We start from the raw sequence: 13,570 nt of genomic DNA on the forward strand, positions 1-13,570 counted from the left end.
CATGGGTCTGGCATGGATTTACATGCTCATGAATATTCCCCGTCGTCAGGCTGGGAATCCTCGGTAAAGAAAAAACCAGTATCAGTTTCGTTTCTGATCTGTCTTTCGTAGTAATAACCAATCACTGGTCTCTGCGTCATACTGACCACAGCCAATGACTGCCCTCTACCTAAGCACCGCCTCTGGCAGCCATCTTCAGATTTGGAAGCACGTGAAGTGGCAGTATGACCAAGTGAAGAGCCGCAGAGGGGTAGGCGGGAGGGTTGGCATGTGAATCCATGCCAGACCCATGCTGGAGAACAACAGTTACAGGTAAGTAACTTGTTCCTTCTCCAGCATGGGGTCTGGCATGGATTCACATGCTCATGAATAAAGAATACATAGCAGTACACACATGCACAACCACGGGAGGTGGCAAAGGCTCAACATTAAGCAGTACATCAAACTCAACATTAAGCATCTAACCTCCTCACCAGGCTCACCTCAGGCGAACAGGTTGCGCAGCACTGCTTGGCCGACCCTGGACTCATCCCTGGAATCCCGATCGACGCAGTAGAATTTCGTGAAGGTGTGCGTCGACCTCCACGTAGCAGCCCTGCATATGTCCAGCAGGGGCACACCAGAAAGGAACGCCGTGGTAGCTGCGATCGCTCTGGTGGAATGGGCTCTCGGACGGCCAGGCAGCGGTCGGTTTGCCAACCGATGACAGTACATGATACAGCCGGAGAGCCATCTGGAAATGGAAGCCTTCGAGAGAGCCTTCCCCTGATTGACAGGTCCAAAGTTCACAAAGAGTTGTGACGTCTTCCGAAAACACTTCGTGCGGTCCACGTAGAACTTCAGCGCTCTAGCCACATCCAGCGAATGCAAAGTCCTCTCAGCCGGCGACGAAGGCGACGGGAAGAACACAGGCAACACCAAGGGTTCGTTGAGATGGAAGTCCGACGGTACCTTGGGCATGAAGGAGGGGTGCGTCCTGAGCACTACCCTCGTGTCGTGAAAAGTCAAGTACGGTGCCTTGCAGGAAAGGGCCTGGATCTCTCCCACCCATCGTGCGGAGGTGATGGCCACAAGAAACGCTGTTTTCCACGACAGAAACTTCAACGGGGCGGAGTGCAGAGGCTCGAACGGAGGTCCCATGAGCTTGGTCAGCACCACGTTGAGCTCCCACGCCGGGGCCGGAGCCTTCACCGGCGGGAACGATCTGAACAGTCCCTTCATGAACTCTTTCACCAGACGATGAGACCACAAGGACGTCCGGCCCGTGGTTCTGGTGTATCGGGAGATCGCCGCAAGATGAATCTTGATGGACGCGTGTGCCAGTCCAGCTTTGGCCAGCGTCAGCAGGTACGGCAGTACCTGGGGAGCCGTAATCCGTAGAGGGTTAATCTTCTGTGCGTGGCACCAGACAGAGAACCTCTTCCATTTGTGTCCGTAACATTTAAGAGTCGAGGACGCCCTGGCCTTTGCAAGAACCTCTCTGCAGTCGGCCGGTATGTCGTATCCTCCAAACTCTAGCGCTGCAGGAGCCAGGCCTGCAAGTTCAGCGATTTCGGGTCGTGGTGGAGGATGGCGCCTCCTTCCCTGGAGAGTAGATCCGCGTCCACCGGCAGCTTGATTGGCGGGGAGGCTGACAAGTCCAGAAGGTCCGGGAACCATATCTGCCTCGGCCACGCAGGTGCGACGAGGATCATCCTGCACCGTGACCTCTTGAGCTGGTTGACGAGCCGGATTAGCAGTGGCAAAGGAGGGAACGCGTAGAGGAACAGGCCCTCCCAGGGGAACGAGAAAGCATCGCCCATGCTCCTCGCCTGGGGAAACCTGCTGGCGAACCTCCGGCACTTGGAGTTCGTCGCCGTCGCGAACAGGTCGATCTGGGGTGTGCCCCACCGTCGGAAGAGGCGATCCACTAGATCCTGCCGTAGTTCCCACTCGTGGCACGAGCGCAGCTCCCTGCTGAGTGAGTCGGCGATGGTGTTCTTTATCCCTGCCAGATTAAACGGCACCAGAAACATTCTTTGGGCGACGGCCCAATGCCACAGGTCCTGCGCCTCCTTGGACAGCGCTAGGGACCTGGTTCCGCCCTGTTTCCTGATGTAAAACATGGTGGTGGTGTTGTCGGTGAAGATCCTCACCACCTTGCCCTTGAGGGACGGAAGGAAAGACCTGAGGGCCCAGAACACTGCACGGAGCTCCAGGACGTTGATATGGAGAGACTTCTCCATCGGGAGCCAAAGGCCTCTCGCGTGCAGATTTTCGGTGTGTGCTCCCCACCCTTCCAGGGAGGCATCCGTGGTCACTGTCTCCTGGTGGTCTGGGGTCTGGAAGTCCATGCCCGCCGTCAGATGCGCGCGGTTGCCCCACCACCGGACCGCTCGGCGGAAACTCTCGTCGAGTGTGATCCTCTCCTCGAAGCCGCCCGTCATTTGGATCCAGCGCGCGTCCAGGAACTCCTGCAACGGGCGCATCCGGAGCCTGCACATGGGAATGAGGTAGATGCAAGAAGACATCATTCCGAGGAGGGACTTGATGGACCTCACCTTGGCCGCGTCGGAAACCAACATCCGCTGTACCTTGCCCAGGATGGACCTGGTCCTTTCCTCCGACGGGGAGGCCAGAAGGGACACTGTGTCGAGCTTCGCTCCCAGAAACAGTGCGTTTTGCGCGGGTACCAGGTGGGACTTGGCGTAGTTCACGGAGAATCCCAGGTCTGTGAGAAGTTGGACGGTCCTTGCCGTGTGCTCCACAGCGAGCTCCCTCGTCTTGGCTCGGATGAGCCAGTCGTCCAGGTAGGGGTAGACGTGGATCCCCTCGCGGCGCAGCTGCGCCGCCACCGGTGCAAGGCACTTGGTGAACACCCTGGGTGCCGACCGTAGTCCGAAGGGGAGGGCTTTGAACTGGTAGTGACGCCCTTGGACCACAAACCTGAGGAATTTTCGGTGCCCCTTTAGGATGGGAATATGGAAGTAGGCATCCTCCAAATCCAACGACGACAGGAAGTCTCCTTCCTCCAGCTGCCCCAGGACGTGCTGGAGGGTGACCATCCGGAACTTCTGCGCCTTGATGTACTTGTTCAGACGTCGCAGGTCTAGGATGGGGCGCCATCCTCCCGTCTTCTTCTTCACGAGGAAGTATCTCGAGTAAACTCCGGAGCCCCGAAGCCTCTTTGGGACGAGTTCGATGGCGCCCTTCCTGAGCATCGCCTTTACCTCCAGGAGAAGCTGAGGGACGTGAAGCTCTTTCCTGGCCACGGGGGGGACGCGCGGGCACCTTCTTTGAAACTCGAGCGCGTGGCCCCGGGCTAAGGCGTCCAGCACCCAACGGTCGGTGGAGATGGACTCCCACACGCTGACGAAGCTCGCCAGCCGGCCTCCCACCGGGGTGCTTCGGTGGGGGCCCGACCCCACGGCCGGTTCAATCCTGTTTCGACGAGGCTTTGCCGCCTTGACCTCCTTGGCGACGACGGCGGAGTCCGCCAGACTTGCCTCGTCCTCTGTAGGCCTCCTGAGACGACGAGCGGGCCGCTTGACGGTAGGTGGAGAAACCGCCGCCGGAACCTTTGGAGGCGCCCTTGCCTCCGCTGCTCCGAAAGGGCGTCCGTCGTTGCTGCAGAACCCCAAGGGCCCGGGCCGTCTCAGTGTCCGCTTTAATGGCCTGAAGGGAATCGTCCACTGTTTTCCCAAACAGGTTGTTCCCATCAAACGGCATGTCCAGGACTCTGGTCTGTACGTCTTGACGGAAGTCCGTAGCCTTGAGCTATCCACGCCGCCTAAGGCACACGCCGTTGCCCAACTGGCGAAATCCAGTGTCGGCGATGTCCGTCGCAAATAGTGATGGCGTGGTCCGACGCCACCTCACCTTCCTTTAGGATCTCCAGGGCATCCGCCCTCTTGTCGTCCGGTAGGAAGTCCAGCAGGGGAGCCAGTTTGTACCATAGCTCCCTGTCGTAGCGGGCCACGATAGCCAAGGCGTTGGCCGCTTTAATCGTCGTCGCTTCAGACGAGATGACCCTGCGTCCCATAGCGTCCAATTTCTTTCCCTCGCTGTCCGGTGGGGCAGTCGATGTGGAGGCCGCACCCCCCCCTGCTTTCTTCCTGGCAGCCGCGGAGACGACGGAGTCCGGGGTAGGCTGCGCCCGGAGGCACAGGGGGGCCGCGTCCGGGACCCGGTACTTCTTCTCGTACCGGTCTCTTCTAGCTGGCGTCGTGGAAGGGTTCTTGAGGAGGGCGAGGCCCTCATCCCAAATGTCGTCCAGTAGAGGCACCGCGAGGACCGTCTTCCTCTTGGCCTCGCGCCGTTGATAAAGGAATCCTTCCTTTTTCTTCTCCTCAGGGCAGAGTTGGAAAAGCTCGGATGCCCTGGTGATCATGGAGTGGAACGATCCAATCTCGTCGGGCGGAGAAGCCCTGGTGGGAGGTGACGACGGTAGATCCTCGTCGTATACCTCGTCGTCCGTACCCGTCGCTGCCGTGTCAGTCCCCGTATCATCCCCTCGGGTGGACAGGGAGGAGGGCTGGACGGGGCGCGACGGCTGAAAAGGAGGTGGAGGGTGAATCCTTCTTTTCTTGGGCGGGGGAACACCAGAAGGTCCCGGTCCAGGATCCCCCGATGGGAGAGGTTCCTCCGTCGGCAACGGTAGTCTCGTCCTTATCTCTGAGCATAAGGACTGTATAGCCAACAAAATGGCCGCCGAGTTGTCTTGCGGCGCTGGCAGAGGGGAATCCGACGGGCGATCAGGGGCCCCGTCGGCACCCTCGACGATGTCGTCGTCACCTGCGTCGGGATCCATCCCGACGGGCCGGTCTTCTTCCACGCCAAGGCCGTGGCTTAAGACCTCGATCAGCTCTTCCTCCGAGGTTGAGGCCGAATCTACGACGACGCCCTGCCCCCCCTTTTTCTTCCCCGCCGGGGATTTCACGGGGGTCCTATCGATGGGCACAAAAGAGGACTCCCTCCGAGGTGGCAGGGAGACTCTGAGCCCCGAGGTCGCCACCACTGGTGTAGCCTCCACAGGCTGAGCCAGGGCCGCCGCGACAGTATCGATAGAGGGCTTGGCCGGATGGATTAAGGCCTTCACCACCTTAGGCGCGCTCACCGCCTTATCCTTGAGGGGGGGACGCTGCCTCGCTCCCCCTCCGATGGGGCCTTCGAGCTCGACCGGGGCCTCTCCAGGAGCTTCGCCGGGTGCTCGCCCTTCCTCTTACCCGACCCAGAGCGTTGGCTCGTGGTTGATGGTGCCGGGGAGGGTGCGCCCTGCCTGGTGCCCGTAGAGCCCGACCGTTCGGCACTCCCGGTGCCAGCGGACTCGCGGTGCTTGGCCTTGTGTTGGACCCCCGTCGCCGGGGCGTCCTCAAAGGTCTTAGAAGACCGCTCGGATTTCTTCCTCTTCTTCTCGCCTGACGGGCTCTTCCCTTCCAGCCAGTTGGCGAGACGTTGATGGCGGTCCTTCATGGTCCGCTCCGACATATTGCCGCAAAACGCACAGTCCTTCTCCACGTGCGTCTTGTCCTCATGTAAGCAGTAGAGACAAAAGGAGTGTTCGTCCTCCTTAAAGACGTTCTGCAGCTGGCATCCAGGGCAGATCCTGAACAGCTTTCCGGGCGTCGAGCTTCCCTTCTCCTGGGCCATGTCCGGGCCTGAGAAGCTTCTGGAGTCCTCCAAAAGCGTAGCTCGACGAAATCTTCACCCTTGAGGGGCGCAGACGAATCCGACACGGGTCCCCGTTGATCGGATGGAGAGTCGGTGGAGCTTGAGGCTCTTTTGACCGAAAAAACGAAGTTTTTGAGAAAAAACGTGAAAAAATAGCACTAACGCTCGAGAGCAATAGCACGAGGATCCCAACACATGAACGTGCGGTAAAAATCTGAAGATGGCTGCCAGAGGCGGTGCTTAGGTAGAGGGCAGTCATTGGCTGTGGTCAGTATGACGCAGAGACCAGTGATTGGTTATTACTACGAAAGACAGATCAGAAACGAAACTGATACTGGTTTTTTCTTTACCGAGGATTCCTAGCCTGACAACGGGGAATATTCATGAGCATGTGAATCCATGCCAGACCCCATGCTGGAGAAATATGATTTATATGTATCAGCCTCAGAAGAAGAGCCAAGCCTCGAAACATGTGTCAGGCTGATCTGATCAACAATTAAATATTCTACAACTGTACATATGAAATAACTTTGTTTGGCGCAGTGTAATTGTTTAAGCTTATCTTACTGATTAAACACTCCCCTGGGATATGGGCACAAACATAGTCTATTCTTTTTAACCATATTGGAGAATGTGGTGATATCCCCACGTATTGGAGTGAGAGCCATATTCTTCCTGTGTATAAGAAGGGCTGCTGGACTAACCCATCGAATTATAGGCAGCTTGCCATGTTATACATCCCGGGAAAGATCTTTGTAAAAATATTATGTGAATTAACTGAGAGGATTCGTGACAATGGAATCTTACCACTGAATCAGATTGGGTTTTTAGCAAACTGTAAAACGACACACAATGTTATGATGCTGGTATCAGCTGTAGAATATGCACAGGTTATACGACAAACATCATTCGATGGCGCATATATTGATTTTAGTGCAGCATTCGATACAGTGATGAAACCAGGTAAATAGGTTATGGATTAAACTATGAACATCCCATGAGGTTTGTTGCACATGATTATGCTGTTGCACAAAGGTTCTAGCATTAAGGTTCATCTGGATGGTCAGGGAAAGCAGTCCAAGTCAATTGCAACATGTAGGGGTGTTAAACAAGGGTGTATTGTGGCTGCCACACTGTTTAACTTATACCTTGCTGACCTGGCCATTGTATACACCAGTTTGAATCTTTATCCAGCTAAAGTGGGTCCTCTAAAAATAAGCTGGCTAGGATATGCTGATGGCCTCCCTTTGCTGGATCAAACACATAAGGGCCTTCAAACCATGCTTGATGCACTTGCGGTATATGCGAAATTGAATGGTCTTCAAGTAAATATCTCTAAAATTAAGATCATGGCCTTCACAGGCAATGTTAAAAGAAATATGCCAAATTTAATAGCACATACAACGAGGCACCTATTGAATAGGTCAAGAGCTATAAATACTAAGGGGGTCATAATTAAAGAGACGTTAAAATGAACTCAACATTGGGATCAAACAAGGAGTAAATGTATGAAGATTGTCCAAGCTATTAGCTCTTTTATTGGGAAAATGGTGGTTGCTCCGGGAAGACAATATATAGAGCTAGGATTGTTCCAATTTTGATGTATCGCGTTGAAGTCTGGGGCCACAATTAAATTTGAATCCAAAATACTGCATATTGTCTTGCATATGCCAAAGACGCTATCTATTGAATTCATTAGATTAAAGTTTGATCTCAAAGGAATTTGGGTAGAGTTTATAGGTAAGGTTGTCTGGGTGTTGCACCTTCAAAATGAAAGTATTATGCTTAGTTATGCCAAAGCATTTGCTGGATTGGATACATCTGCTCAAATAGGACCGCTGAGTAAAGCCTGCTTGTGGGATTTGAGCGGAAGCTGAATGGGACACAGCTGAGGGCAGGTACATGCTGGCTTAAATGCAAACTAGTTTATTACAGTTTAGAGAACGACCTAGTACAATTGCAACAAAAATAAATAGTGGACCCTTTATAAAATATAGAATGGCTAGGGCTGCCATACCGAAATATGTTTTGGTTTATCCACATAGCAGAATTGTGATTCAGTACCTATTGCTAAAATGTGATAAGAGCCAAGTGTTAGAAAGTAATGGAGCACAAATTGGGATAATAAGATCTGAACGCTGGTGTCAACTATGTGGAAATAATGTCATTGAATCACTGGAACATATCTTGGTTCAATGCCCAGGCTTGGAAATGATTACAAATACACATGTAAAATCCTATAATAATGCAATGAATTGTGTTGGCAGAACAAACATGTGGAAAATATTTATGGAAGGAAATTATATTAATTTTGTATAATATATGATTACATTTTACTGGAAATGCAATGATATTTTAAGCGAGTTATCACAAGGGATATTTTAAGCTGAAGTATGAATTAATTTTGTCTAAATGTATTTCATTGGTCGAGATTCATTTTATGATCTAAGGTGAAATGAGTTGTAAGGAGGGAAAGAAGAAATCGTATTATTGTTGTTTTTATGTGGATATTTAAAATCATTGTGTTTTTATGTATTTATATGTTATCTTGTGTGATGTATAAACAAAGTCAATTTGGCTATGAGTATATAAGATTCCAGACTAAGGCAGAGAGTAGACAGCTTGTAGAATTTCTGGAGCTGGGGCATGGGGTCATGGGTGAATCTATTTAGGGGGGTCGACCACTCAAGATGCCATGAAACAGGTTCTCGATCTGTAGTAACAGATACGTAACACAATAAGACCTTACTGTAATGCATTGCATGCTTTAATATTAATATTTTGAGTGTAAAAGTCCAATAAACCTCAGTCCTCACAGCTCAAAAGAAGGTAAACAAGAGGACTGATGCAACCAGGCGAATGAACGGCACTCCTTGCTCTAAATCACAGAGATTTCACTCTTGTTATCAAGCTTAAACCCCTTTAAAAAACAAATAAGAAAGTAGTAGCAAGTTGCCTGCAAATAACAAATGGTTTCTCATCAGGGCCATCTTGAATGGCAACAAGAACGGACATGCTATGCCTCTTTCTTCCATCAATGTTTAAATAAGAAAGATATGCAAACGCATACACGATTTAGGATGAGTTACCTCAGAACCCTATTATCGTGGGCTTTTTAAATTAGGCTACACTCCTGTTACAACATGCATCGTTCTTTGCAAGTGGTCGTTGACCATACTCTTTTTCCACATTTGCTTCAGATTGTCAAAGTCGCAATGAACCACAGATGATGTTACAAGATTTTTAAGCTTTCCCAGAAAAATAATATGCAGTACTTACCAGCGCATTACGCTCTACGTGTGCTTTAGTTCGTTCTACCTCATCTTGATGCACTCGGTGAAACACAGAAGAATCTGCCCCTTTACAGAACAGTAAGATCTTCCCTAAAAGAAGAGAATCAAAACACCATGAAGGCAGATGCAGAGTTAATGGTCAGGCTTCAGCTTTCACAAACGGTTAGAAAACACATCTGATGAATTGTTATTTACCCTTCAGATTCTTAAGCAGGGACATGACGAGAAGCTACCAGAGGGCTGAATGAATAATTAATCCCTACACATAGCAGAATACCTTCCTGCAAAAACATTTCAGAATCTTTCAATCGTAACAATAATCAACACAAGCACCATTGAATAAAATAGCACAATAATACAAAAGCAAACCTTGTATGAGGCTGGAAAGGAATTAATAAATAGGTGAGGCTAATCTTTATAGTGACTCTTATTATTTGGATTTTGTCCCTTTGCTTCAAGACTTATGGGATACCTGGTAGTATCAGGCCCGGGGACCAAAGAGCATTTTTGCACAACCCAAGAAAGTTAATTTTGCAGCACAGTTTTATAAGCAGTTCCACCAGCATCCAGGCCAAACTCCTTACACACTCACCATCTTCCATACCCATGATGCTGAATTCAAACGCAATTTTATTTATTGTGTGATCTTGCTTCGACAAGTGAAACTTTAAACACATCAATACATACATTCAATCACTACAAAAATAGAGAAATAAGAAAAGGAAAACAACAATGTAATCTCATATATAAAATACAATTCCTAAAATGCCATACAATTTTGCCTCATCTGTCTCGGTACTTTTACACAATTCATCCTGATAATCTCATATAAAATAGGATACAATTTCTTGAATTTCGTGCTGTCAAAATAGTTTTACAGAGTCTATCTCTATGCTTTTTACAAAATTCATTATAGTAATCAGCAATTGATCAGTAGGCTCTGAAAGAAATTTCCACCATAGAATTTCCCATGTAAACAAGGGTCTAGATTTAAAAAATAATTCAGACATTTCATTTTTCTGTTTATCCAGGACTGGACATTAAATAATGACATGCTTGATAGTCTCAATACTATTCTGGCATAAGTGGCATACCCGTAGTTCCTTCGCCAATCTATTCCTAGCTCTGAGGACATCATTAGTTAGCAGCAAATTTAATTTAACATGTAGCCAACACTCCCTTGCTTGTTTGGATGGATATCTTCTCATACATTTCTGAATTTGATTGTATAATTTTATATCCCAAGAGAAGTGATAGAAGATTGTATAGGTCTCAAGGCAGTCCATATTGTTGATCCAGGCATTTTCAAATAATGTCACCATAACCCTGGAAGACCTGTACTCCAAATCTTCCAACAGTATACCATTTGCTTCCCGAGTGACTCCACAGTGACTAAAAGACCTTGCATCCAATAATTCAGAGCAATTGCCCACCCTAAAAAAAGCATTTAGGTGCACAAAAAGGGAGAAGGCGGCAGGGTACAAAATATTCCTGGCTAATAGAATTCTACGGCAAGTCAACAATACTTCTAATGGAACAAGGCCCAGGATATGATGTAAAGCCGCCATAGGTGTACCTAATGGAAGTGCCAGCACTTACTTCCATATCAATGACTCAAGTCTGGCCCAAAGTAGCCCCTCTCCTTGAACTTCTGCTCCATAGAACATTGTACATTTTCACAACTGGTAGGAGGGGGAAATTACCATATTTCTTATTCAAAACACACCATTTTGTTGCAGCTGCAATAGCTTCAAGCTTAGGTGCCTGATTTGCTAAACCAAGAGATTGTTTTGATTTTAAAACACCAAGATATTTAAATTCTGAGACCACCTCCAATCTAGAATTACCTATAAACCACACCGGCAGGGGCCTGCGTCCAAGTGCCCTGCGTTGATTTATAACAATTATCTTGGATTTAGGGACATTTATGTCCAAGTCCAAGTCACAAAATAAATCAGCCACTGTTTTTAAAGACCTTAGAAGACCTACTGGGGCTCTGCCCATAAGGACAATGTCATCTGCATATAGAAGATATTGCATCCTTAAAGTGCCCAATCGAGGGGGGCTAGACACAACACGGGCTAAAGCTATACCAATGCCAAGAATATAAAGATTAAATAAAAATGGGGCCAGCACGCACCCCTGCCAGAACCCCCGCTCAACATATATCCGGCCTGAGAAAGATGCAGTCTGATCCAACTTAATCCTGATATCAGTATGCAGATGTTCCAGAATGTTAACCAGGGGTTCAGGACACTTCCATTCTCTTCACATCGCCCACACCCTGGAGCGATCAACACAATCAAAAGCTTTGGCAATATCCAAGAAAGCCAGATACATGTTATCCTTCTTCTCGATTGTCTGGTTAGTCAGAAGCTTGATCGGCAAGCAGTTCAAACATGTACTAGTTACCTTGCTGAAGCCCCACTGGTTTGGATTGAATCTACAAGAGCTTTTCGGCTCATCATACAAGGGCCCGCAATACGAACCGTGAAAAGGTCTTATAGGAGGCAGCAAGAAGGAAGATAGGGCAGTAATTAGAAGGTTCCGACCTGTCTCCCTTCTTGAAGATCACAACTACTATTGCCTTCTTCCAAGTATGGGGAAACTGATAAGTAGCAAGGATTTTCTGAAAAAGAACCAAGAGGACCCTTACCCACAGCAGCAGGGCTGATTTCAAGGTAAGATTGGATAAGCCATTAGGCCCAAGTGCATTGGTAGACTTAGCCCTTTTTATAGCTAACAAATTACCCCCAGGAGCTCCCATGATAACGGCCCATCATGGGCATTGTTACTCTGCGTTGGAGAAAAGACAGCCGAGGACAGAGTAGCATACAATTTTCCAAAACAGAATTCCTAAATTGAGCCAGAGATAGGTTGTAACTGCAGGATAGAATGCACCCCCCGACTCCCTCTTATTAGTTTCCAGAAACATGAGGAGTCCTTGTTGGCTAGAGCGGATAACGTGTGTTCGGCGTCTCTTTGATACAGTATCTGCCTAAAACTTCTCACCCAATTTCCTGTAGGCTAACTTTAATCTCTTAATGATAGTAGTTCTAGTTTCGGCCAACTTCCTCGTTTGCCTAATTGTATTGTTTGTATTGTTTATTTATTTGTAGAGCGAACCGGGCCGTTAGGTAATTGGGCGCTTGTGAAAATCTTGGGTTACAGTATCTTACATTTCTTATGTTAAAGTTACATAAATATCTTACATTTACATACAGTGCATCAATTACAATTGAGGTTCTGTTTGTATTAACAAGGAGGAGCATCTAGAGACAACGTTTAGCGGTGGAGACCGGTCGTTCAGGGGTAAAGCATCAGCAGTCATTGGAAAGTAGCCAGAGTTTAACGTTAGTTTTGAATACGTGAAAAGAGGGAGTAGCTCTTAGAGAGTCCGGGATAGAGTTCCATAGTTGAGCTGCCAATACTGGGAAGCTTGAGCCTCCAGTTCTTTTCAGATTGAAGTTAGGTATTCTGACACTGTTGGTTTGGGCTTTTCTGATGGGGCGTTCGGATGTATGCTTAGTTAATTTCTCTGTGAGGTATGCAGGCGCTTTATTGTTGAGACAGTTGTGTGTAATATTCAGAGTTTTAAGTTAGATACGGTCGTTGATGGCCAACCAGTTGGTGGCTCTTCTTTGGTCAGATATGTGTTGTCCTTTAGGAATGCCTAGTGCTGTTCTAAAGGCGTTGTTTTGCAGGGTTTGGAGTTTATTGGTGTTATGTTTACTGGTGCCTAAATAAAGGGACTTGCTATAGTCTAGTTTCGATAGGATAAGGGCTCGAGCAATGGTGATGCAGCTGTCCGCGGAGAGAAATGGTTTACGTGCATGGATAAGTTTACAGGTGTAACTGGTTGCTGACGCTGTGGCATTAACTTGCTTGTCTAAGTTAAGAGCTGAGTCTAAGTAGAATCCTAGGGTTTTGACTTCCTTGGCTACCTTAATTGTGATACCGTCAATAGTGATGGATTTCTACATGTGGGAAAGTTTGTTTAGTTTACTAGTGGAACCAATGATTAAAAGCTCGGTTTTATCGTCGTTAAGACATAGGCCGTGTGTGGCCATCCATGTTTGAACGATTTGATAGATTTTGTTTATGAAGATAGTGTCTTTGTCGTAGTCTCCTTGGATTGGGATGAGGATCTGGGTGTCGTCCGCATAATTAGTATATGAGACACCCAGTTCGTCCAAGATATCGAACAGTGGCTTTGTAAAAATATCATACAAAGTCGGGGAGACACATGACCCCTGAGGAACACCACAGGTGATGGACACTGGGTCAGCAGCTGAGGTAGGTGAGAAGACTCTTATGGTTCTGTTGATCAAGAAAGAGTTTATCCACGCAGTCACCTTAGTGGCGAAGTTGGCAGCCGATTTGAGATGGTTACATAGTACTTTGTGATCTACCAAGTCAAATGCGGCTGATTGATCTAGGAGTAGAAAAATGGAGGAGTCTCCTCTATCTTTACGCTCAACTAGTTGGTTTTTGAGATCAAGGAGATCCGTCTCGGTTCCATGTCTCGGTCTGAATCCAGATTGTCTTGTGCCCAGTAGGTTATTAATCTTCAAGTAGGATTGAATCTGTAGATAGGCAGCTTTATCTAAGATTTTAAGTAGGAACAG

At 48.3% G+C, this 13,570-nt stretch overlaps 1 protein-coding gene across 3 annotated transcripts in view; it reads right to left on the reverse strand.

Moving 5' to 3' along the window:
- Positions 1-13,570, reverse strand: part of ATP11C (ATPase phospholipid transporting 11C) — a 1,508,462-nt gene that overhangs the window by 523,698 nt on the left and 971,194 nt on the right. For all 3 annotated transcript variants that reach the window (XM_069612799.1, XM_069612797.1, XM_069612798.1), the window contains exon 17: positions 8,929-9,032. In XM_069612799.1, the coding sequence (XP_069468900.1) occupies positions 8,929-9,032 (104 nt within the window). The remainder of the gene's footprint in view (positions 1-8,928; positions 9,033-13,570) is intronic.

This window comes from Ambystoma mexicanum, chromosome 5p (genome assembly GCF_040938575.1).
Source record: "Ambystoma mexicanum isolate Mex_15411 chromosome 5p, UKY_AmexF1_1, whole genome shotgun sequence".
Classification (NCBI taxonomy): domain Eukaryota; kingdom Metazoa; phylum Chordata; class Amphibia; order Caudata; family Ambystomatidae; genus Ambystoma; species Ambystoma mexicanum.